Raw genomic sequence first — 25,940 nt, 5'->3', positions numbered from 1 at the left:
AGCAGAACATCTCACAGAGGGCAGAGCAGTGCGTCTGAGGAGGTGGGGAAGGTCTGCAAGGACAGCCAGCAGAGGAAGCAACAGGTCTGAAGAGGGGCACCCAGCCCAGGCCACCTAGGGGCACCCAACCCAGATGAACTTGTGAGCAAAGTCACTTCTGAGGTTTGCTGAGACGTATTAACAGTAGAGAAATCCAGGAATATCTTGATTAATGTCATCCTTGAGGATGAAGCTCTTTTATACAGACAGCTCTAATAGAAGAAAAACCTTGAGCCAAAATCCCTTCATAAATCATGCAAAAAATGTCTGCCTACACAACAAAAATAGCTCCGGGCCAGTCTCTGTTTGCCTTTGGTTAGACGTTGATAAATAGGGCTCATCCTTAGCAAAGTTGTAACAGCTGAACTTTATCTTCAGTCCAGTGTCTTTCTGCACCTTTCGTTCACATCCGAGACCTCTAGGTCCTTTGAGTTTAGACATATCAGAATGCAAGTGCCCTTCTGCTTTCTTCATCCTTTAGCTACGCTGACTTCGGTGCCTTGCGAATGAAGGGGTTACTACTAGTTATTATCAATGAGCACCTGTTTTCCAGTAATCCTCCCACATTCCTGAGTCCTTACTCCCAGTGCGGGGGGCAGGCATTCACTGAGGGTCTTTCTGTCTTTCTGACGTGAAATATAATTTCCTTGACTCTGATTGGATCTACTCAGTCCACGCTTGGCTTCTTCACCTCCAGCCCCTGAATTAGTCATAGTTGTCAGTGGAATAGCTCAGATTTGTCATAATATCCCGGTGGTGTGGGAGAAATGGATGCCCAAACCAAAACAGGTTTTTGTTAGGAGTGAGGAGAGGGAAATGGGTGATGCTCAGCTCTCTAAGAATTTAAATCAGGTCATGTAATTCTGGTGCCTAAAAGCCGCCAACAGCTTCCACTTGCTCTTAGAATTGTATCAGAAAATCTTCATCCTATCTATCTACACAGTCTAATCTCTTGTCATTGTCTGTCCCCATCTCCTCTCAATGGCTCCAGCTACAATGATTTTTAAAAACAAGTTCCTCCTAGAGCTGTTATTGTTTATGCCATAGACACATGTCCCAGGAATCGTGCTTGGTGCTGGAGTGACAGATGTAAGCAAGATGTCAAGTTTCGGGGCTTCCCTGGTGGTGCAGTGGTTGAGAGTCTGCCTGCCGATGCAGGGGACGTGGGTTCGTGCCCCGGTCCAGGAAGATCCCGCATGCCGCGGAGCGGCTGGGCCCGTGAGCCATGGCCGCTGAGCCTGCGCGTCCGGAGCCTGTGCTCCGCAGCGGGAGAGGCCGCAGTAGTGAGAGGCCCGCGTACCGCAAAAAAAAAAAAAAAAAAAAAAAAAAGATGTCAAGTTTGAACTCCCTTATGGATGTTATTCAAGACAATTTCAAACAAGACCCAATTTCATTTTTGTCCCCTCCCACCCACTAGATGGTAATCACATCATTTCCTGAAAATGCCCCGTGTTTTGCACCTTTATCTCCTCTTCTTATTTGTCTGCTTGGAATGTCTCATTCAGGTTGGAAGGCCCAGGATGTGGTACACTTGCCTTTTTTTTTTTTTTTTTACAAAATGTTCCCCAAATCTGTTAGAATGAATTGTTCCTCTCTGGGATGTTGTAAAACTTGATCAAAGAAATGATCTAGTTTTATTATAATGAATTGCTCCTTTAATCTATCTGACCCAATACGTCATGCATGACTAGAGGGCAGAGACTGTGTCTTTCTCATGCTTGTGTCTCCAGGACCTAAGCAGGGTACCTGGTAGAGCTCAGTAAAATTTTCATCAAATTGCTTCATTAAATTACTTACAAGACAGAGATGAGAGTTACTTCATCTGACTATATCACAGAGCTGTTATAGGCACAGATAATATAGATGTGAAAGGTTTTGGAAAATAGAATGTTCTGTAACCATAAGGCAGCACTATATGTTATTATATGGACACATTATAATTTTGTTCTGATTATCATTACATTTTTTATTTCATATTTGATTTCATGTTTCCTGAGAAAGTTCCCACATTAGATACTGATGTTAAGGAGAAGACACCTGCTGGTGAACTTTGGGATGGAATCACATAGGCTCAGAGTCAGCATCAGGCAAAGTTGTCTTTAGTGGTGCCTGCCCCCGCTTTTCTCAATTTTTACCCTCTTTTATTTTGAACCTCTCATCAGGGGTCAGATGCATTCTTACATTGTTGCCTCTTGTTACAGAGGCAATAATATATTTTTATGCTGACGTGGTTATACGTTCCCAGCAAGTTCTTAGGCAACTGAACTGTTATTTTATAAGAGAGGGAAGGGAGCAATGACGTACCTACTAAGATTATATAAGACAGAACCATGGGGGAAATTAGGTGAAGGGTACACAGATCCTCTCTGCAGTATTTCTGCAAATTCCTGTGACTGTACAATTATTTCAAAATAAAAAGTTTTAAAAAATCAACGATAATTGTGGATTTGTATATTCCCTGAGCCACGATACTTTGGAATCTGGAGGGCCTTCAGCGGTCCCTTCATCACTCCCTAAGCAAATGCCTGAGGTCAGCGAAGAGGCAGAGGGGACAGGAAGGCCATGCCCCATGGGCCGTCCATGCTGGTGGAGCTGCAGGCCCCTTCCTGTGCCCTGTAGACTCTGCCCCAATCTCACATTCTCAGTGCAGACTTCCCAGCGCTCCTATCCATGGGGGAACACTACCACGCCATCCCGGTCCTGCTTTGTTTTTCTTCATGCACTTACCACCTAACTCTATTTTGTCCTTCTCTATTTTATTTTCTGCCTCCTCCCACTAGAATGTAAGTTCCATTATGGCAAGGATATATTTTTTTAATTAATTGCTGTATCCTCATCACCTAGAGCAGAGTTGGGCCCAGAGCAGGCACTCAGAGAATGTTTGTTCGAATGAATGAATCTTTGTAGAAAATGAAAGCTTGAAAATAAGCTATTTCCCCGAGAGAGAAGTAACTCAAATCTGCCCATCTTTGTACGAGAGCAAACCTGACTTTGAAGCTAAGACCTTTTTCCTGTGTTCATACTTCAGATAAAGAAGACACTGCTGATAGGATCTGAGAGGAAGGAAACAGTGCATCGTGCTGGGGCTCTCAATGTGACATTATAAATTGTCTTTCTGTAGACTGGCCTCCCAAACAGGTTCCAGAGATGGATTACCTTACTTTCCTCTTGGCTATTCTTTATGTATACAAAGGTAAAGATAATGTCTTCATTTAAAGAATTTACTCCTTTTTTAGTCTTATAGTGTGACATGTTCAGAATTTATAATGCCCTTAGTTGGCTTAGATAATTTCTCACTTGTTCAGAAAAGCTACAAGTTGTAAATACCAATTATCAGCAGTGGAAACCTTTTTAGACTAAGGTAGAAACTGTTAGCCTCAATTTTACTATCTTGCTAGGTCTAGAGTAAGCTTCAGATGTCTGTTTGATGTTTCAATCATCAGGTCTAATTGAATTCACATGATCACATTATGGTGTGTCTTTCAGCTGGATGTGAACAGATATTTTGGGACACAACTGTTAAACTTGCTAAGAATATGGCCCTAGAATGTGTGTATCCATCAAAGGACACTTTAACCCAGATGGAGTGGTTCAAGATCAAGACACTGGAGAGAGAGTCCATAGCCATTTTCAACCCTACTTACCGTGTGATCATAAGAGAGCCGTACGTTGATAGGGTTTACTTTTCAAATTCAACCACGGCCTCTAACGATATGACCTTGTCCTTCCATAATGCCTCTGAGGTGGACATTGGCTTCTATTCCTGCTTTCTTCATACTTTCCCACATGGAACCTGGGAAAAGGTGATACAGGTGGTTCCATCAGGTAAGTGAAATTTTTATTTACCTTTTTACCCATCTACAATATTTGTTTCTGTAAAGACCAAGTAGAAACTGTGAAATGCTTTATCATATTTTTGTGCCATTTTCCAATTCCATTTCTAGATTCTATATTATTGTTTCAAAGAAATTATACTGTGAATCAGTTCCATTTTTCTTAATGTGTTATCATTTCTGGGTAGAAGAAGCGTCTCATGAATTCGAATGTCATGGGAGAAAGCATAGGTTTTATCTTGTCTTAATGAGAACTTGAACCTAGATTAAGCTGATGTTGGCAATGTTTGGGTTCAGAGGTCAGACACCTCCTGTGACGTAGTCCCATTTCCTTTTGTTTCCAACCCTGCTTGTTCAGAGTCCTTTCTGTAACACCAAATCTGGGCTTATTAGTGAATCCTAGGCAGAGTTCAAGCACTGACTCTGTTTTTAGCTTCATCCAAGTTTCACTAGAGAAGATGCTTCAGAAATTGCAAGCTGTCATCTCAGAAAGAATCGAATGATCTCTTGAAGTATTTCCTGCCGTGTCTACCAGTGATTGTAGTTTGAAGCTTAGTTAGTTCTACAAGTAATAGCCACATGGATTGGGTGTGGTATGTTGGAAAAACTTGGGTTTTATAGCCTTTACTTCCTTTATAACCTTATATTAGCTGCTCAGTCCCTCTTAATCTCAGGTTCCTGAATAGTAAATTGAGTTAATAATACCATTCTCTTTGTTGAATGGTTTAGGGATCATATATGTAAGGAACTTGGCCCATGGTAGTCGGGGAATGGTAGGTATTATTATTACTGTCACTGTTATTATTTCCTAGTCTTTTGATACAAAATGACTAGTGATGAAATTTTTAGTTGTCAGAGATAGTCTAGGGAAGGAAATAATTTGGGACTGTGTGTTTCTTGTCTGGTGTCCCTCAAATTATATCCCAAATAGACATCCAGCAGAGCACATCATATACCACCTGATATAGTGCTTTCTTTTTAAGAAATCCATATTATAAAAGAACAATTTAAAGTACTATATAAGGAATATCTAATGGTCAGGAAGTAAGAAAAATTCCCATGTGTTGGTTTTCCCTTTCTGTTTAGGTGTAGCTAAGCTCAATAATAATTCTGTGTATATGGGTGAGGCTTACGGAGTGTCAATTAGCAAAATCTCTTTAGTTAAATACTTACTTATTACAGACTCCATTTTGCCAGGCAAGATCTCATTTGCTGTTGAGTGCAGCCACCTGTTAAATGCTGTTTGCAAGTCTTCAGTGTATAGTCCACTCTGATTAGCCATGCAAGTGACGGAGAGGATAGGAAGGGTCTTAGGGGTGAGCTGTTTGACACATGGCCTGAGCCACCATGGCCAGAAATACATGCCCTTCCCCACCCTGCCTCGTGTGGTGAGCTTTTGTAGTTTCGGTCCCAAATCAGGTTATTCCGATTTCTGTAAAGAACAACCAATTGAAAACAGGTACACCTGAAACTAACACAACATTGTAAATCAACTATACTCCAATAAAATTAAAATATTAAAAAAACAAAAATGTCCATCATGGCTAAAGAAGATATTGTACATATATACATATATACACTAATATGTATAAGATAGATAACTAATAAGAACCTGCTGTATAGCACAAGGAACTGCACTGTACAGTAGAAACTAACAAAACATTGTAAAACAACTATACCCCAATTAAAAAAAAAAAGAAGAAAAAAAGAAAACGGTAGAATGGTGGCTACCAGGGTGGGGAGGTGGGGAACGGGGGAGATAGATGTTGGTCAGAGTACACAGTTGAAGTTATGCGGGATGAACAAGTCTAGAGACCCAACGTACAGCATGAAGACATTAATGATAGTTAATATCATTGTCTTGAACACTGGAAATTTGCTAACAGAGTAGATTTCAGGTGCTCTTATCACCAAAAAATGGTAACTATATGGGGAGAAGATGTGTAAATTAGCTTGACTATAGTAATCATTCCACATATCATTTTGTTGTATATGCCCTAAACATAGGCAATTTTTATTAAAAGCAAAACAAAACAAAAACAGGTAGCTTGACCTCTTGTGAAGATTTAGGATAGAGGGTAGCACTAAATTATTGAGAACTAAATTATGGTTGCCACACCAAAGTAGGATTTTTAGCATCATGTATGAATGATTTTGGCAATATTTTCTTAATTTTATCATCCAGATTTATTTCTCCTGTTATTATTTTGAGGACAGGAAAAGGGAGAGCTCTGCCTCATGGGGCTTTTTCAAAAACAGTGGTGAGATTTTCAGTCAGTCACCAAGAAAGGGGCGGCCAACTCTCCATCTAGTTCAGATTAGAATCTGATGGTATTCAACATATTTTGCTGTTGTTTTTGATCGTTTATATTTTTAAAGAATAGATTGCATTAACCAGCCAGTGAGAGCATTTCATTCACTTTTGAGATTTGGAGAGCTTCATATTTTTTTAAAACTAAGAATGATAGTGAATTTGTAAAATATAGTAGCTGTATTTACATTAAATATACTTAACCTTAAATATACTAAATTAACCTTAAATATACTTAAATTCTTCCATTGTGCTTTATTAACAACATATTAGGATCTACAAATATCACATGCTTGTATAACATAAAGGGGGAGTTGATGATCTATCTAACAGTGAAAGATTGGACTTGGAATCCAGAAATCTTAATCTGTATAATAGATCGTTAAGATCTTCAAAAAGGTGAAGGAATTGAGCCACATGCTCTCTAAATATACTGATTTCTCCTGTGCACTGAAAGCTGATGATGTGTGAGGAACTTGATCAGTACCTTATCCAGGTCTTCTCGTTTAACGCCCCCTGCACACTTGACTGTGGACGTAACCTTGATTTTCGAGTGAGAACACTGAAGGGACGTAAGGTCCCGTAATCCGCTCAAGTTCTCAGACTTCGTTTGTGTCCACTGGACAGAGCTGCGATTACAGGATGGAAAGTGCCGGCCTGGGGGCATAGGAGCCGGCGGGGGCCTTGAATGAGGAAGCATCCATCATTGCTTGTCCTTTTGGCCTCCCTCCCCCTTGAGCTTTCAGCCCAGAGTTGAAGAGCAAATTGGATGTCTTATTCTGGATAAATGATACTGTTAATGCAAAATTATGGTAAAACATGAGTTACCTTCAGAACAGGCATTTCTTAATCAGTAGCTGATTTAGAGCATTTAATGGCAAGAATGGCTGCATTTATTTCACTGCCTCATGGAAAAATAGCTGAGGCGACTCGAGAGGTGACATTTCAAAGGCAGCCCTTTCATGGCAGAGTTTGTGGTGGAAGTGGGGTTGTGGAGAAAATTACCGTAACCCATGTGTCTCTGGCTTTACTAGTCACTTATGGCAAACGTAGTTATATTTATGGAAATGTCCCCCCAGATGTATGACGCACCCCCAAGACTCTGCTAGCTAACTCTGATTAGGTGCCTACTGTGTGTGAAGTAAATGCCTGTCCTCTCGTTTAATGCTTGTGAAACACCAGGCGGGAGATGAGCGTGCTCACATTATATAGCTGAGGAAACTGAAGTTCAGGGTCATTAATCAACTGAAGGTTGCTGAGCTGCTGAGCTGCTGAGCCGCGGCACCAGGATGACACCAGCTGGTGTTTCCAAAGAGCCAGAAATGAGAGGGAGGGGAGCTTGACACCAGCAGGGTGAACGTGAACAATTAAAAAAAAAAAATGAAGTAGAGTTGCTGTGCAGTATTATATAAGTTACGGGTGTACAATGTGGCGATTCACAATTTTTAAAGCTTATACTCCATTTATGGTCATTATTGAATATTGGCTATATTCCCTGTGTTGTACAATATATCCTTGTAGCTTATTTAATACATAATAGTTTGTACCAAGAATTTTTTAGCATCGAGAGACGGGTGTGAGGGAAGAAGAGAAAAGGGCGTCTCCAGGGGTACTGGTGGTGTGGAGAAGGCATGAGGAAGTTGGTTCACGCAGGGGACAGAGACTGGATGGTGTGCCTGGAGCACGGAGCTCTAGGAGGGGTAGGTCTCACCCGGGCTCCTGGGCCCCTCACTGCCTGAGAGGCAGCCTTGAGGGTGAGGAAGAAACTGTGACAGTGGGACCCTCTCTCTGCTCTTACAGCAGAGGTGCTCTGGGGCCCCAAGTAAGGTTTTATACAGTAGATCCTATGTTTAAAAAAGAAGCCGAAGCCCATGGGGCAAGAGAATGTCGGAGAAGAACTTGGAAAGATGGGACGGCCCCATGTTGCTGAGCCCAATGGGGTTGGAACTTGACCCTGCAGTGTAGACTGTGGGAAGTCTCTGAATGTTTTCAGATGCAGACACATAATGACCACTTTTTTTCACCACCTAGAAGCTTAAACTAGTTGCATCCTTACAGAAGGGGAAGAGTTTAAGGGGCAGGGTGAACAACTATTATTTTATGGATTGGAACACTTACCCACTGCTAGTAGGAGTGTACGTTGGTGGGTCTACTGTATTATTGGTATTGGTAATATTCAGAGTTCTCCAGAGAAACAGAACCAATAGGATGTGTCTGTGTATAGAAAGACATCTATCATGAGGAACTGGCTTATGTGATCATGGAGACTGCCGTATGGGCCAGCAGGCTGCAGACCCAGGAAAACCAGTGATGGTGTCGATGCAGGCGGAAAGGAGGCCAGGGAGGCCAGTCTTTTTGTTGTATTCAGACCTTCAGCTGATTGGATGAGGCCCACCCACCTTATGTAGGCCAGTCTGCTTACTCAAAATTCACCATTTTAAATGTTAATCTTATCCCAAACCACCCTCCAAATTAATACCTAAAATTAACCATCACATCTATTTTGGAAAATGACACTGCATTCGCTAGCTAAAGAACCCCATTCCTAAGACCTAATCATTCTCTCTATTGTATATTCTGGGGATTGCCCACATGTAGGAGAAATGCCTGAGAATGTTTAAGGCAGCAGATCACTGTGTTAAGGCAGCAGATCCAACAAATGAATGACTGCTCGCGAGGCTCATCAACAGGGATGAATTTGGGGAACGTTGTGTGAAAGAAAAAAGCAAGTTTCAAAACAACACGTAGGGGATGATTCCTTTCCTTTAAAGTTTAGAGACATGCAACTAAACAATATGCTATTTATAGATACAAACGTGTGGTAAAACTAAGGAAAGCAGATCTCCGAAGCACAGGCAGGAAGGAGATAGAACCAGGAAGGAATACAAGGGTCTTCCAAGTTCACAATCAGGTGTTTTTCTTATACAGGTGTTTTATTTCCCATCTGTCTTAAAAATGTTTTATGAAACTTCTCTCAAGTCTGTTAAATTTCTAATAAAAACAGTGAAGAAGGATACAGTTGCAATTTTGAGCAGTTCACAGGTAATTATCTAAGTTAAGGGTAAGATCTTCATTCTGATTTGGCTTGGAGGTCTGGAGGAGGGAAAACAAGGATTCCAAATTTTTATGATTCAGGGACTGAAAAATGATGGTTTCACTTAAAAAGATGGGAAATTAAGAGACCGGTTTGGCTTGGAAGAGAGTAAATAAGTTCAGTTTCAGATGCATTGAGTTGTAAGGTAGCCTTTGACCAGCTCACGGCTGAAATTATGGAATGACAAACGATAATGAGGTTCAGGACTGAAAATACCAATTCTGGAGTCATCTGGATGATCACCCAGCACACGTGAAGAAGATGGTTAACTAAGAAAGTACATGTACAGGGGACAGAAGCTGAGGCCGTGGCATTGAAGGGTGGTCACATCGAAGTGGGGGGAGCATTCGTGTTAAAGACTGGAGAGGGCATAGCGAGGGGAGGGAGGGAAGAAGCGGGGGAGACTCGAGATGCAGGACGGATGCGTAACTGGTGTAGGAGCCAGATGGGTTTCCTCCTAGCTCGTGTGTACAGGAGAGGGTTAGATGGTCCCCTCCACACATTCTGGTGCTCTGTGTTGCTGTATCACATAGATTTCTCACTCTGTGATCTTCCACACTCCAACCCCCTCATCTCAACTTTGACACGGGATGTTCCTCACTGTCTCCTTTTTAAGGTTTCATTCTTTCCTGGATGGGATGGGGCTCCCTGTGTGTCATCCATGCTCGGTCTTAGATGGGTCTTATCTCTATTCCCGTCAACGTCAGTATTTGCTTTTCTCTTGCCAGTTACTTTTTTTTTTTTCTGATGTTGGGGCGATCTCAGGATTTAAATTTTATTTAAATCTGGAAATGGGGGAGTGGCCCAGATCTGGCTGTAGAAATGGGTGTGCTGATTTGTGGGACCGAATTCACTTATCCATTAATTCACTCATCCAGTCTTATTGAGAACCTACTATATTCAAGATAATGTCTGTGGTGGGGAAGCTAGAAAGACATGATCTTAGCTCTAAACAGAATGCAGAGCTTTAGGGGAGGTAAAAGTTGTATATCACAAATTATAATGTAAAGCAAAGAGTAAGTGCTATTGTAGTTCAGAGGATAGAATTTACTTTCAACCGGGAAACTCAGGATAGATTCCCTGAAAGGGGGGAATTTGAAGTTTACCTTGAAGGAGGTAAGTCAGAATATTTGGACCTGGAGCTGGGCGGAGTAGCATTCAGGAGACTTGCTTTAAATATTATCTAAGAAATAGATAACTTTGGCTCTGCTTTAACGTACTGTGCAAGCCAACACATAGGACTGATCAGCAATGAATGCAGTTTATTCGGGTTTAAAATTCATGGTTTATTTCAACATGTTGACTTAATGCTTCAAAGGCATAGGGACCCAGATGGGTTATGCAATTATATTCTGCAACGTATCTTGAGAATATTTTCATACTCTCATTTCAGCTTGTGTGTTATCTATCCCAAATTCAGAAGGAAAGAAGAAAACTGCACTACCTTATATATTAGTGAAAGGTGCAAAAAGATGGAGGGGAAGCCTTTGTCTAAAAGCCTTCTTTGCCTGTCAGTGGAAATTCCAAACAGGGCTAAGAGGCCGTGGAAAAAGAGTCTTTCCTACTCTCCTGTTACATGGGTCACCAATACATACCAGCATGTTTCGTCCCTGCTGGATTCTTTCAGCTTTGCCCGTCAGATGCTTCTCTTTTGCTTTGAGGTTGGGTTTGTTTTTTGGGTTTTTTGCGGTTTTTTTGGCGGTACGTGGGCCTCTCACTGTTGTGGCCTCTCCCGTTGCGGAGCACAGGCTCCGGACGCACAGGCTCAGCGGCCATGGCTCACGGGCCCAGCCGCTCCGCGGCATGTGGGATCTTCCCGGACCGGGGCACGAACCCGTGTCCCCTGCATCGGCAGGCGGACTCTCAACCACTGCGCCACCAGGGAAGCCCTGTTTGTTTGTTTTTAAGTGAGGTAGAAGAATAAGAAAAAAATTCTTTCATATCTACTGTTTGAAGAATTAATAAATAATTATTAATAGATAACAATAGGTAATATTAATAAATAATAAACTCTCTTAAGGTCCATTCTTACAAGCTTAGAAATAAGTCATGAAAGTTTCCCCATCTGTATAACTGTGTTATACACATACATATATGAGAATAAAAAAGGGTTCTGTGAAATGTTACATTTCAGCAGTTTTTCATTTAAGGAAGAGAAAAGATATTAAGTAGTATCAATAAGAAATAGCCAACTGATGAAAACAAAAACAATTTTTTTTTTTTTTTTTTGCGGTACGCGGGCCTCTCTCTGTTGTGGCCTCTCCCGTTGCGGAGCACAGGCTGCGGACGCGCAGGCTCAGCGGCCATGGCTCATGGGCCCAGCCGCTCCGCGGCATGTGGGATCTTCCCGGACCGGGGCACGAACCCGTGTCCCCTAGCATCGGCAGGCGGACTCTCAACCACTGCGCCACCAGGGAAGCCCCAAAAACATTTTAAAGGCTGAGAAATCTCACTCCTTAATTAAATAAAATAGTACATAGAGAAGGCAAATGATAAAGAGCATTTTAAGACTCGTGGAAAGCAAGGTTATGGTCACTGCACTTCTCAAGGGTGAAATTTATGGGAATCTGAAAGTGGACTAGTTACCAGAACCCGGGCCAAGGTTGTTTTTATTGACTTGCTTTTCGTTTGCTAAGCCAGGGAGGAGATGCATGAGAGCACATATCACCACGAGATTCAGTGCTCAGGCTTTGGGGTAAAGCTCTGTAATAAAAAATCAGAAAGGGAGACATAAAAAACAGCTCTGAAACAAGGCAATACTGGATTGATATACAAAATTAGATTCAACAATTGAATGGCAGGTAAAGTTTAACGTACAGGAACAAATACCCATTTGGGTTTGGTGAGAATAGTTTTTTCTGCTTGTCCACCTGAGGGCACAGGCCTGTGTCCGCTGTGCTACCTCCATGCCCTGCGAGGCCGCCCAGGCTTTCCCACTTCTCAGCCGGGTCAACATCCAGAAGAGGACATTTTCCCTAGACCTGTTGGGAAATCCACTCAGGCGGTCCAGAGCAGGGGAGGCACCTGGCTGTGATCTTTGCCTGTGGTGGTTTTGTTTACTTCCACAAGCCCTACCCTTCCTTGAGCAGCTATTGTTATTTCCAAGATGACCATAGCGTAAGGGTGGCTTTGGCTCGAGGATGAATTACAGCTGAAGCAGGAGCCCCGGCTCCCCTGTGGCCCTCGGAGATGGTCTTCGTGCAGCGGAGACACACAGTTCTTGGGTTTTCCTCCTCCAGCCCTCAGCGATCAAGACAACACTTGTGACCACAAGTGTTCTATCACTGGTGACCACAACCCCCCTCTCCCCAGCACTCGGGCGGCTGCCAACCGCGGGCTCTGGAACATGCTTCCTCTGCAGAGTGGGTGCTGCTGGCCTGTGGTGTGAGTGCAGGGTGGGGATCGTGGCTTTGTGAGTAAGAACCCCTCCGGGTAATCGGAACCTGCTGGGCCCACGCACACTGAGACCCTCCCCTGGACCATCTCGGCTTCTAGATTCTTTAAAAAAAAATTCCTCTCATCAAAGGTTGAGAACAGCCCCGATGGAGCTGTGTTCACCACATCTTCTCTCAGAAACTTCTCGTAGGATTAGGGAGAGGCGTCAGGGACCTTCAAAGAGACCTTACGGGGATGTGCATCCTGACAGATCACAGTTCTGATGGAGGGTAAAAATGATAAAAAATTTTGTGAGTTAAAAATGCTGGATTTGGGAAATTTAAAAACGAAGAAGCGAAAGGAAAATAAATAACTGAAGAAAGAAGGAAAAAGGTCAAGCTCTCAGGACCAGAAGCTTAGGGCTGTGCAGCCCGCTTTCTCTTTGAGCCAATGCTGTCCAGGGGCAGCTGGTTTAGCGTTTATAGAAAGAAGACTTGTCTCTAAGCTCTGCTCTTGGTTGCTGGTTTTTGTTTTTGTTTGGTTTTTATAGGGAGTAGAGGTTGCAAACAGGATAGCTTTTCTGTTCCTTCGAGAACATTTCTGAAGACATTTAAGATTTTGAAACCGTTAAGAATTTTAAGACTATCAAGCCCATCCTTCAGGGATCAATGAGAAATCATTCCCCTGCGCACCATCTCTCCTACTTACTCCACGATAGTTTTAATTAAATAACTCAGCTGATGGGGCTTCTGGCACTTCCCTTGAGAGATTACTCACAATCCAATAAATCTCAATGTGAGAAAATTTTCCCTGACTTAAGCTATTTAACCAACCTACATTAAAAAAAAAAAAGTCTTCCGCATAATCTGCCCAGAGAGAAAGACCTATGTTCTGTAGAAGATTGATATAGAAAGCTTTCTAAGGATGGAGATGTGAGATGCAATATTCACATTTAATAGCACTGTAAATAGCTATACACGTCATACCTGCTGGGTTTAGTAGGGCCAATAAGGATGATGTCTGGGCATGAATTCTGTGAGCATTTATGTGCATTTAACTAGCAGAATACTTAAGAAACTTAATATTCTCATTTCAGCAAATTACCCCTTAAGAACATATTTGTTCCATTTCTTGACAGGCTACATGAAATCCTATATGCTACCAGCACTGACGTTTCCAGAACAGCTTACTGAAGGTGTATGCATATGTTTAGGATATTTCCTTCTTGACATATAAAGAACCCAAAACTTCAGAAAATTTTAAGTCATCCACCTAATTCATTCCACTAATGGAGAGAGGACATTTATTTCTCTTTACAAACTGGGTGCTACAATTGAAAGTATGTATACCATTTTTCATTTGAGAAACAGCCAGGGAATTCAATACTTGTCTCTGAGGCAGAGCTCAGTAACATTAGTGTATGTCCCCAAATGAGACCGTTTTGTGTCCCATTAGCTTGTGGCACCACAATTCTCAAATTATGTCCCTGTTATCTTTTAAAAAGCATAGTTGCTCATTTAAATAAGTCAGTAAATATAAATAAAGAGTATTTATTGAGCATAGGACTTGTTACTTCTTCCTCTTATTTTCCTTAAATCCTACAAATGGTTCCTAAAAGAATGAACATTTAATAAGATGGAAACATTTCCAATTACTGGTATTGTGTTTCTTTGAGCTGACAGTGTTTGAACTTTTATTCTTAACACAGTCTGACTATTATGTTTTCAGTGAAAATAGCAGAACTGAACCAAAGAGCAAATTATTATACCTTATTGTTCAAATGACACTTGGAGATGTTCTAGTCTTTTATTGGATGAATGTTGATAACAGTAATTAAAGAATTGTAAGCCCTTTCTAAATACATTGAATAGACATTTACAGTTTGCTATGAGGAGAAGAAGAAATGAGTAAGAAGGTCACTGTTTTTGAGACGTTTATAATCTAAGAGGGGAGGTACGTACTATACATTATGTAAACATGAGGACTGAGTAACCGTGATGTACAGTGGAACTTGATAAGTAGCATAGAACAATGTCTGGGGAGTTGAGAGTGGCAGAGGTTACTTCCGGTTTGGGGGACATTGAAAGGTGCCTGCACCAGGCTGGAAATCTAGGTATGATTCCAGAAAAAAAATGCTTCATGGAAAAAATCCCATGAAAGGGAAATGCTCTTTGCATTTGGGGCAAATGAAAAATACATTTGGTCACAAGCTTAGAGGAAGGGCAGTGGTGGAAGGTCTAGTTTTGAACTTCCTTGGTGGTTAGTAAAGTTTTCAAACAGCGGAAGTCACATGGTCATGTTTGCAGCCATTATTTGGAGCCATTACTCTAGCAGCTGCGTGTGGGATGATTTCGAGGTGGGGAAAAAGAAAGATGGGAGACTAGGAAACAAGGAAGAGGGAGCCTGCAGCCCTGAAATGCAGCCGGGGCACTGCCTCCAGGGCATGGCCCACCAATGCAATCTTCACAAAGTCTCTGCTTATCTTGCTAAATCACAGCCAAATGAAGCTTCCCCCTCCTCAAGGGCTTCCTTCCCATCCACTCCTAGCTTTCATTCAATAAACAGTTAATGAATGCTGGCTGTGTGCCAGGGGGCTGTGTGAGGTTGCGGGTACGTAGACACGTTCCAGTCTCTGATCTCAAGCTGAGGTCTCATTTATAATGCCATTCAATGCATGGGACAGTTGCTGGTTGCGATAGGATGGTGGTGGCGGCAGTGCGTGTGCGCGCGCGCCTATATGTGTGTGTTGGAAGAATGATTGTTTGGAGCGGGGGGGAGGTCATTACGGAAGCTTCAGAGAATAAAAGATGCTTGAGCTTACTCATAGAGGGAGATGCCAAACCTCCTGGGTTGAAGGATGATCATGCTGTTGGCGGGATGGCATGCCTGCTAGAGGGAACTCATGCTAATGCTACAGAAGCAAAGTGAGTCTGGTGTGCTTAGGAGCTAGCCTGCTGGGTAAAGCCTGAATGTAAATTAGTTTAAGTGGCTAGTGGTGCCAGGTGGCGAATCTGGAGGGTGGAGAGCAGAAAAGAACTTCATTATGCTTTCTACAGGGGCTCCAGATTTTTGCTGGGGAAGGGTGGGGTCAGTTTTCGGAATACTCGACTTGGAATTGTGTTTGCGTAGCAAGGCCTTATTCTGACTTAGATCGCATTTTCTTTGCAGTGGGGTGGGAGCTAATGTCCCCTCTAGTTCCATTTTGTGTCACAACCGTACACCATTCTGAGGTGATTTTACTTTATTTTAGGCAATGGGGAGCCATTAAGAATTTGGATTAGGTGAATGGTTTGCAATTTAGAAAGAGCAGTCAGACAAGACTCTACAAGGGGATTAGAGGTGAGGGACAAGTGACGGAAGTCCAGAGGCTGTTATGGGCTGAGTTGTGTCCTCCCAAAATTCATATGTTGAAGTCCTAGACCCCAGTACCTCAGAATGTGACTGTATTTGGAAATAGAGTCTTTAAAGATATAACTGAGTTAAGATGAGGTCATTAGAGTGGACCTTAATCCAATATGACTGGTGTCCTTATGAGAAGAGGACATAAGGACACAGACGTATACAAAGATAAGACCATGTGAAGACACAAGGAAGAGGTGGCCATCCAGAAGCCAAGGAGAGCGGCCTCAGAAGGAATCAACCCTGCTGGTACCCTGACTTTCTGCCTCCGGAATTGTGAGAAAATAAATTTCTGTTGTTTAAGCCACTCAGCCTATGGTACTTTGCTATGCCAGCCCTAGCAAAGTAATACAAAGGCTATAGTAGTGGGTCAGACAAGACAGGCAAAAGAATTAAACTGAGGCAGCACAGTGGGGATAAAGTAGAGAGGGGGTATATTCAAGATAGAATCTCTTTCTAGCGTACTTTTCATTATTTTGATTTCCTCTCCCCCCCCCCCCACAGATTCAGAAATTATATAAAAAACCAGTACAGTTGCCAGCACTTTGGCTCAGAAATTGCTGGAGCACGGCTCCCCCTGCCTTCCTGCTTTGTTGGGACTTTGTTCACAGCCACTCCTGGCTCTCATTGTCTCTCTATCCTAATTTACTCTTTTCAATGCACACCCTCTCCTCTCCCCAGACTAGGTACACATCGTTGTTTTATAATCTATGTCTGACATTCTAATATCAAAAGGCTCATTTCTAATATCTGTTTTCCTGCTGCTGATTCTTCCTCTTACTGCTTTATTTCCTTATGTTCTTGGCTTTTTTTTTTTTTTTTTTTTTTTTTGCGGTACGCGGGCCTCTCACCGCCGTGGCCTCCCCTGCCGCGGAGCACAGGCTCCGGACACGCAGGCCCAGCCGCTCCGCGGCACGCGGGATCCCCCCAGACCGGGGCACGAACCCGCGTCCCCCGCATTGGCAGGCGGATGCCCAACCACTGCGCCACCAGGGAAGCCCCATGTTCTTGGCTATTTTTGACTGTGTGCTGCACATCCCTCTTCATAAAGCATTTCTGGTTGTTCTTTGAGGCCCAGAATAAATGGACCTTCATTCACAGAGGCGTTGTCTTGGATTACTTTAAACTTAGGCTTTATGGAGCACCCCTGCTCTGGGAATTTAGACTGTAAATTCACATGAGAACTGACTTGTTCTTACAGCTACTCAAGGATTTTCTTTCTTTCCATGGTCTCCTAGGGATGTGAATGAGGGCAGGTTTACTTCCATTTCATCCTTACCATGAAGGTGTACCCCCAGATGTCTCAACAGGAAGAGGGTCTTCTCCTCCATTACCTATCGCAGGGAGGCCCTGGGCCTTGACACCCATGTCACTTGTGCTGTGTGAGGCTCAGAATCAGAGTTCAAGTTTGCTGAGATTGGCCAGGTGTGCTCAGGGCAAAAGTGGCTTCCCTCCATGTTCTCACCTCCCGAGTTTGTCACTTTCTCTTAGATTTCTCCTGGTGACTCCTATGTTGTCTGAAATTTGATGCTTTTAAATTGCTTTTAAGATATTTTAAATTGTTTAACATACATATTTAGTTGTTTTCTTTTAAACATCTTTATTGGAGTATAATTGCTTTACAATAGTGTGTTAGTTTCTGCTGTACAACAAAGTGAATCAGCCATATATATACATATAACCCCATATCCCCGCCCTCTTGCGTCTCCCTCACACCCTCCCCATCCCACCCCTCTAGATGGTCGCAAAGCACCGAGCTGATCTCCCTGTGCTATGAGGCTGCTTCCCACTAGCTATCTATTTTATGTTTGGTAGTATATATGGCCATGCCACTCTCTCACTTCATCCCAGCATATTTAGTTTTTAATAGGAGGTTTAGTGCTAATAACGGAGCCTGGTATTTTACTAGAAATGCAAATATCTACATTTCTAAACGATAAATCCACCCCCGCACACAATCTGTTCTGCGCCCAGTCTCTCTCATTTGAGTCAATATCCCTGCTTCTCAAAACCATAGAAGTCATTCTTTATACCTTGTTTTCTCTCATTCTTCCCATTTAAGTGGCTAGACTTTCAAAATAAATATCTCATCCATGTTATCTCAGCCTATATTGCAAAGCACTATTGTTTCTTACCTCTATGTATTTTTTAAAAAAGTTTATTCATAATCTAGATGCTTTTACGTGAAAGTTTGATCTGAGTAACATAGCCCATCAACCACCCAGAAAGACAACATCTGTTGCTCCGGTTTTTGGACTCTGGACCTGGTAGGACTATGTTTCTAGTTGTCTGTGTTCTACGTGCCGATAATAGGTGCCTGATTTCCTTCATTGTTGATCATCCCCTGATAAGGCAGGCAGTCTGCTCAGCTTCCACATTTCTGGGAATGGGCTCCAACAGTGATTATACAGCAGGAGAGTTGAGAGAGAAGATTTCATTTTGTATTGGGTGTTGGGTGTGAAGTAGAAGGAGGATTCAAGAGTGGTATCAGGTTTTTACCTGGGATCCTGGGCAGATGGTGCTATCATTTCCTGAACTGGGGTGTATGAGGTGAGAGGAAGGTCTAGGGTGGAGCTGAGTGGTTTAGTTCTGGACATCCACATGGAGCTCTCTCATAGGCAGGAGGATTTTTGAGTCTGAGCCCAAGAGGGAAATTGGGGTGGAGTGTAAACGTGCAGTCGTGAGTGTGCACTCAGAGCTTTGGCTGGTGGTCTTTTTTTTTTTTTTTTTTTTGTGGTACGCGGGCCTCTCACTGCTGTGGCCTCTCCTGTTGCGGAGCACAGGCTCCGGACGCGCAGGCTCAGTGGCCATGGCTCACGGGCCCAGCCGCTCCGCGGCATGTGGGATCTTCCCAGACCGGGGCACGAACCCGCGTCCCCTGCATCGGCAGGCGGACTCTCAACCACTGCGCCACCAGGGAAGCCCTGGCTGGTGATCTTTTGCATCAATAACTGTGGTTTATTGAACGTTTATTATGTGGCAGCCTCTGGGCAGGATCTTAAAGGCTTTACATGGATTCTTTTATTTATTCCTCGCAATACCCATATGAAGTAGTCTTATTAATACAGAATTTCGAAAATACATTCAAACAGAAAGTGAAGGACAAACCATGAGAGTGGAGGGAGAAAAAGAACTTAGCACATAAGGGTGACTTGATAAAACAGTGTTTAGTGGGCATGAAAAAACCAAGATGAAAGAGATGCTATTGGACCAGGAGAAGCCTCACTACCTAAACCAGCATTGGCAGGCCAGTTCTGGCCCCTAAGGACCACTCCACTTGAGCAGCCCATTTTCAGAACATTGGAAGGACTGTCGACATGGACCTGACCTTTCTGTTTGGCAGCCTTTTCTAGGCTGAGTAGCTGCTGCTTTTCCGTGAATGATACATTCGGAAGTTCTCCACAGTTCCCACTATTCCCTCTCGTTCCACCTTCTGGCTTCTGTAATTTCTGTTATCTTCCTGGAACCTCTGGGAATCTGACATTTCAATCCTTATCTACTCAATTCAGCCTAAATCTTGAAAAGTGCTTTTCCAGGCCTTCTAAGATTTGGTCCTTGTGTACATTCCAAGCTCGTCCCTTTGTGCATCCTTCTTTCAGCCAAAGCAGGTTAAGTTTTAATTCCCTAAACATCCTCTGTATTTCTGAATTTCATGTCTTTGTGCCTTTTCTTTCCCTTAAATATTCTTTCACTCCATACACTACTCATCCTTCAGGGCACGTCTAAGGAAACGTTGGCCCGTCTCTAAAATGGAAAACAGTGTCTCCTTCTCCACTCCCCAGACGTTGTTTGTGACTACTTTTAAATTGACTATAGGCTGGGACTTCCCTGGTGGTGCAGTGGTTAAGAATCTGCCTGCCATTGCAGGGGACACGGGTTCGAGCCCCGATCCGGGAAGATCCCACATGCCATGGAGCAGCTAAGCCCATGCGCCACAACTACTGAGCCTGTGCTCTAGAGCGCGCGAGCCACAACTACTGGTTCCACGTGCCCCAATTACTGAAGCCCGCGCACCCTAGAGCCCATGCTCTGCAACAGGAGAAGCCACTGCAATGAGAAGCCCGCACACCGCAACTGAAGAGTAGCCCCCGCTCGCCGCAACTAGAGAAAGCCCGTGTGCAGCAACAAAAACCCAACGCAGCCAAAAATAAAAATAAATTTTTTAAAAAAAGAAAAGAAACTTAAAAAAAGTTGACTCTATGTCATTTTCTTTGTATTCCACCTAGTGGGTACCATGCCAGTTTCTTCACTGCCTCCCCCATCAAAACCCTCAGATCCCTCCATTGAGGACCATCCCCCATCCCCCTCCCCACGATCCCAGCACACTTGGACACTGTGCTTTGCGCTTAGGAGTCATGACTCAATAAAACAGCAAAAAGGTGGGGGTGAAGGGAGGGGGGTGAATCTTCCATAGAAAATCGTCAGCATCAACCCCTGATCGGTACATAGGAAAGGTGTTATTTCCAAACACAATTAAGTGGAACAGAACAACCTCTTCTGATACCTTCCAGGAAGTGTAAAGTACTTTCCTGGGTGGTAAACAGAGATTTATAGCACATTATATACAAAATATAGTTTGAAGTATTTTTTGGTGTAGTTTTTTCCCCTAAATAATTTAATTATTTATACCTAACTTCATTCTAAAAGATAAGTAGAGGAGATTTTTTTTATCCCCTAAATATATTCCTTCCATTGGGCATTTATTAAAATGTACCTAACCACTTTTCTGCATACTTCACAGGTTGCTGAGATACCTTGGTAATTCACCCCACTGGTTTGTTATTTCACCACACAGAATGGTTTAGTGGCATTTGCAAGGTTTTGCTATGGATGTCTATTAGCACATTATTTGGGAATATATTGTGAGCTTAGTACACCAAGTTCACAGAATCATTATTCATAACAGCCAAAAAGATGGAAGCAATGCAGGTTTCCACTGAGGGATGAATGGATAAACAAAATGTGGTAAAGACACAGTAAATACTATTCAGCCTTAAAAAAGGAAGGAAATTCTTACACATGATATTATATGGATGAACCTTGAGGACATGATTCTAAGTGAAATGAGCCAGTCACAAAAAGACAAATACTGCACGATTCCTCTTATATGAGGTCCCTAGAGCAGTCAGATTCGTAGAAGCAGAAAGTAGAATGTTGGTTGTCTTGGGGCGAGGCCAGGGGATGGGGGGTGTTTAATGGGTATAGTATAGAGTTTCAGTTTTGCAAGATGAAAAGTTTTGAGGATTGGTTGCACAATGATGTGGCTGTACTAACACTACAGAACTGTACCATTTAAAAATGGTGAAGGTGGTCAATTGTATGTTAAATAAATTTTTCCACAATTAAATATAAATATAGAAAAAATATATATTAAATATATAATAGTGAGCTTAGTTACAGGATTAATTCATGGGAGATTTACACTGTTAACAATTTTCTTTTCAGAGAAGTTCTTGCTATCTATTGTGTTGCTTTTTGTCGTCATGACACTGAGAACAAAAATGGATTTGTTGGCAGAGAACTTTGAGTTCTGGTTCTGCCCTTCTTCCTAATAGTCTTGTGACATTTGGAAAGTTCCTTCATTTTTATCGAGCTTCAGTTTACTCATCTATAGAATGGGAATAATAATACACACCTTATGGGCAGGCTTGAGGATTAATGAGATAATGTATTCAAGACCCTATGAGGTCATAGCAGGTGCTGGGTACATGGTAGCTGCATTGGATTCCCTTTCCACGCTCCCTAAAAAATTGGATCTTCTTGTTCTGTGTCGAGAGTATTTCCACAAACACCAAGTAAGCAGTTACTAGTTGCCAGGCAGTCTATCAGGAACCTGAGATATTATGATGAGTGAGAAGATAGAGCTCCTGCCCTCATCCCTGTTATATACTAGTAGGGGAGAGAAATAGGTGGTACTATATCACAGTATGATAGGTGCTCTGAAGGGGATAAACGCCAAAGGGGGCCATCAGAGCCCTTAGGGTGACCCTTGTCTTTCCTTATTGTGCAACTTGTGGGCAGAGTGTCTGACAACTAAAGGAGGGCTAAGAGTTGGCCAAAGAAGGAGCCGAGTAGATGTATCTTCCACAGTAGGACCAGCACGTGCAGAGGTCCAGAGAACAAAGAGAGTGTGAGGTGCTTGAGGTGGGAGCCCATGAACCTGGAAGGTAAAACATGAGGTAGGGATGGGGACAGGTAAAAGGGAGAGGCAAGCAGGGGCCGTGCACTAAGTGGTTCTGTGTGCCATGCCAGGGACAGGGAGGTGATTGAAGGGCTTGGCCAGAGGAGAGAGAGTAGACTGACTGTGTCGTGGAGAGTAGTTTGCGTGGGACCAAGACTGGAGGGAGCTTGGGCCGGAGGCTATTTCAGGAACACAGGCTGGAGGGGGTGTGACTGGACTAGAACAGAGCAATGGGGATGGAGAGCAGGAGACATGTTTGACAGATATTTAGAAGGTACAACTGACAGGATCTAGCCACTGATTGCGTGAGCGTGTAAGGGAAGAGAAATTCAGCATGACACCGGGGCTCTGAACAGTGGGGAGAGTGGGATGGAGCCTTCTTGGAAAGGGGAACGTGGCTTTGCAATATCTGTGAATAGAAAGTGGAGAAAGAAGTTCTGGAAATCTAGATAAGTGTATCCATTGGCTCTCCTTTTCCACATCACTGTCTACTTAAGAAATTCTAGGAGGTGAGTTAGGTGTTGTTTCTCTTTGCAGATATCATGATGTAGTGTCCTTTCCCGTTTATAGCTGGTTAGGAACTAAGTGCTGTTCCAGCATATCCTCCCAGTTTTCTGGACAAGAGTGAGCCTCAGTGTAGTTAATTTTGTGACCTATCTAGAGCCCCCCTGTTGGATGGTGCCCACTGGAAAGATACTTGTTCTGAAGCATGGCCGCCATTCGTAAATATAAGATGCACGTTTTGTCAAACAAGCCTTCATCGAGCATCTGCAGAGAAACTTGAGTGGAGTTTCCCTATTCTTGGGGAGGTCATTTTTGTCCAGTTCCTGCGTTTGGTCAAGTGCTCATCATTTCTTTAGAGTAACATGTTACCTCTCTGTTCTAATGGGAAAATTTGGGAATTCCCTAATAGCTTCCATAAAGATGGAATCAGATCATTCCTTAAGTGTCCTTATTCTCGTTCTCTTTTTGTTCTCTGAAAAACTTGTTGGGGGTGCTATTTTCAAATGCTATCAAGTTTCTCTCACTCACTTTCTCTCTGATGTATTTTAAAACTTTTTGACATTTATTTTGCGGTCTTTTGCAAGATGGTTTTCAAATACTCTTTTGGCCTCATTTGTGCCTCTGGGCTTCAGCACTCTCTCAGTTGAATGATCTTTTGTTTTTTGGTGAGGCCTTCATCCTACAATGGTGCTTTCACTTTGCCAGTCTAACCATGAGTGGTTTTGTTTTAAACACCCAGACCTTTAGATCTGTAGCACTTACTTTCCCTGGACTTTCAAAAAGGTGTTTTTCAGTAGTTTTGGGGTTTCTTCTGGGATTTTTACTCTTTCAACTATATCTCTTATTTTTTTAACCAGAAAACATGCATTTTATTATCCTTTCTACATGTCATTATACAAAATTTCCAATTTTATTTTTTTACTTTGCTTTCTAGTTAGAATTGCCTTTAGTCATTTGGATCATGACAGGTGCTTCAAAGCACATAACATGTATCTATTCCATTTCACAATGTGATATAAATTTCAATGTATCTTTATTTCTTGTGGACTCACGGAACAGTTACATGTACAACCAAAGTGCAGGGGGTCAATAGTGTTTTCAGAGGGGGAATTCAAGATACAGTGTAGATAAATTTGAGTTCACCAGTTTAATTTTTCAGTCTGCTCCATTTTGCATAATATTTTCCTCAGAGTTTTATAATATTGGCTAGAAGGTCTAAAGAACAACCCAAGCTAGTGCCCACTTTGTAAAAATTTTAAGTTTCTGTAGCACTTGTCTATTTAGACAGTTTCTGTGTATGCTGTCCTTTTATACATGATGCTGTATCTATCTTCTAGAAACATTTTCTTTTGTCCAAAGGCACAAGACTCCATTGATTTTTATTGATTAACCTATTTCCACCCTGAATCAGATGTGTCACTTATATCAAGCTTGTCACTTTCTTGAAAGTTTCCCATTAACCCACTTAATTGTTTTAGGCCTCCAGGTTACATGGAGATAAAGTGATGGATTCCTATTGGTCAGTTCCCAGATAAGGGGGATAGAGATTTCACTAGGCAACAGCACATTTTAAGAAAGGCCAGAGTTGATGGGGCAAGGCAGGGATAAAGGAGAACATGTTGGCAGTTGCTGCTAAGAGACTTGAAAAATCAAGTGTTTGGTGGGGTTTGAATCAGTCAAAGCTGAGGTCCTCCTGTATCTACCAGCCCCTCATCCTCCAATCTTGTCTTCCTGCAACTTGACCCAGCTTCTCCAACATTATGCTGTATTTTGCCATTTTGCTACCATATTTCTGTTTCAAAACTACTCTCAATGCCTCTAACTTAAAACTGCTTGGAGGTGGAGGTGGAGCTGGGGGATGGGGCCGAGAGGGGCTCCCTTCCCAGGCTTTGGTTTTCAGCACTGCGTGTCCTAGTTTGGCCTAGGTCTGAGTTTTCTGACTTCATGAGATTAGTGCAGAGAAGAGTGTGAGGTTCTGTTGAAGTCTAACGTTTCTACGTTGGGTCTTGGGCTCTTTGACACCAATTGTTCCTTTGACCCTAGTCTATGTTTAGTGTAAAAACATGATAGACACTCAGCAAACACGCAAGGACTTTCATCTTGACAATGAAATGATTTCTCAATGAAATGATCCTTATTAGGCCTCTATTAATATTTGAAAAAGACTATCCTTTTTAGTTAGAACAAATGTTAAATTTTGCAATATATTTGCCGCATCTCCAATGTTGTTATTAAAAACCTTCTGAATGTTTACTTTTCCAGCTTTGTATACACCTTAGTGCTTCATTTAGTAAATGATAACTTGTTATTTTTCATGGGGAATTTCTTTTGTTTGATGGACCTGGTAATGATGGGTACTAAAAACAGTAAGGATTCTTAGTACTCTCTTAAGTGTAGTCATCCAAAGATGGAAATAGGATCTTGTTTTTAATTTACACACACACACACACACACACACACACACACACACACACACACACACCACCCAAACCAAACCAAAACCAAAAACCTGAAGAAAAGAAGTCTCTACGGTAATAAGAATAAAGAACATCATGGAGACAAATTATTCCAAACGGCACTGGGTACAATGTAGAGTGTGCAGGACATCTAATGTTTGTGTCCTTCACTTTGATGTACAGTTACATTGACTAATGAGCAGACAGGTCATGTGAGGTCATACTCAAAGATAAGGTAAAGCGAGGAAGACCTCATGAGTCTCCCCACCAGGCACACGTTGAACTTGACGTTTTCACAGGGGCTCAGCCTGGAGGGTGGGGTCGCTGGCATATTAAGGAGATTGGGTGGGTCGGTGAAAAGGCTGGTGCCCTCTGGTCTCACTGGACCGGAGTGGCTGAGGCCATTCCTGCCCTGGAGGTGCTCACAGTGTAGTGCACAAGAAGGTGTGTTAATTTCTGACAGCAATGTCTAGACGGGTGAGATACCAAGGTGAAAACTACCTGTGCAGTGAAGGCGGAGAAGGCTTTACAGAAGATCACCGTGGAAGAGGTATTCAGGAGGGTTCCAGCGGACAGAGCAGCCTGCACGAGGTCGCAGGGGAGTGGCTGAGAGCGTGGGCACAGAGGCCTCGAGTGGCGTGGTGAGGACGGAGATTACAGCCGCGGGTGGACTTGGTGACGAGGCGCTGAGGGCAGAAGAGGGACGACAGACTCTGCTGGCCCCGGGGGGGCTGAAACTGTGGGTTCG

The 25,940-nt window shown here is 42.8% G+C and overlaps 1 protein-coding gene across 1 annotated transcript in view; it reads left to right on the top strand.

Moving 5' to 3' along the window:
- Positions 1-3,171: 3,171 nt before the first annotated feature.
- The window catches only part of CD226 (CD226 molecule), a gene marked incomplete at its 3' end in the record, with an annotated part of 85,111 nt that continues 62,342 nt past the window's right edge, over positions 3,172-25,940 (top strand). Inside the window, exons 1-2 of the mRNA XM_082668278.1 lie at positions 3,172-3,232; positions 3,526-3,864. Coding sequence (XP_082524404.1) covers positions 3,187-3,232; positions 3,526-3,864 — 385 coding nt within the window. The 5' untranslated portion in view covers positions 3,172-3,186. The remainder of the gene's footprint in view (positions 3,233-3,525; positions 3,865-25,940) is intronic.

The sequence above is a fragment of the Grampus griseus genome, assembly GCF_964374135.1.
Source record: "Grampus griseus genome assembly, chromosome: 12".
Lineage (NCBI taxonomy): Eukaryota > Metazoa > Chordata > Mammalia > Artiodactyla > Delphinidae > Grampus > Grampus griseus.
The sequence above is the reverse complement of the archived record's forward strand: the minus strand, read 5'-3'. Positions and strand labels throughout refer to the sequence as shown.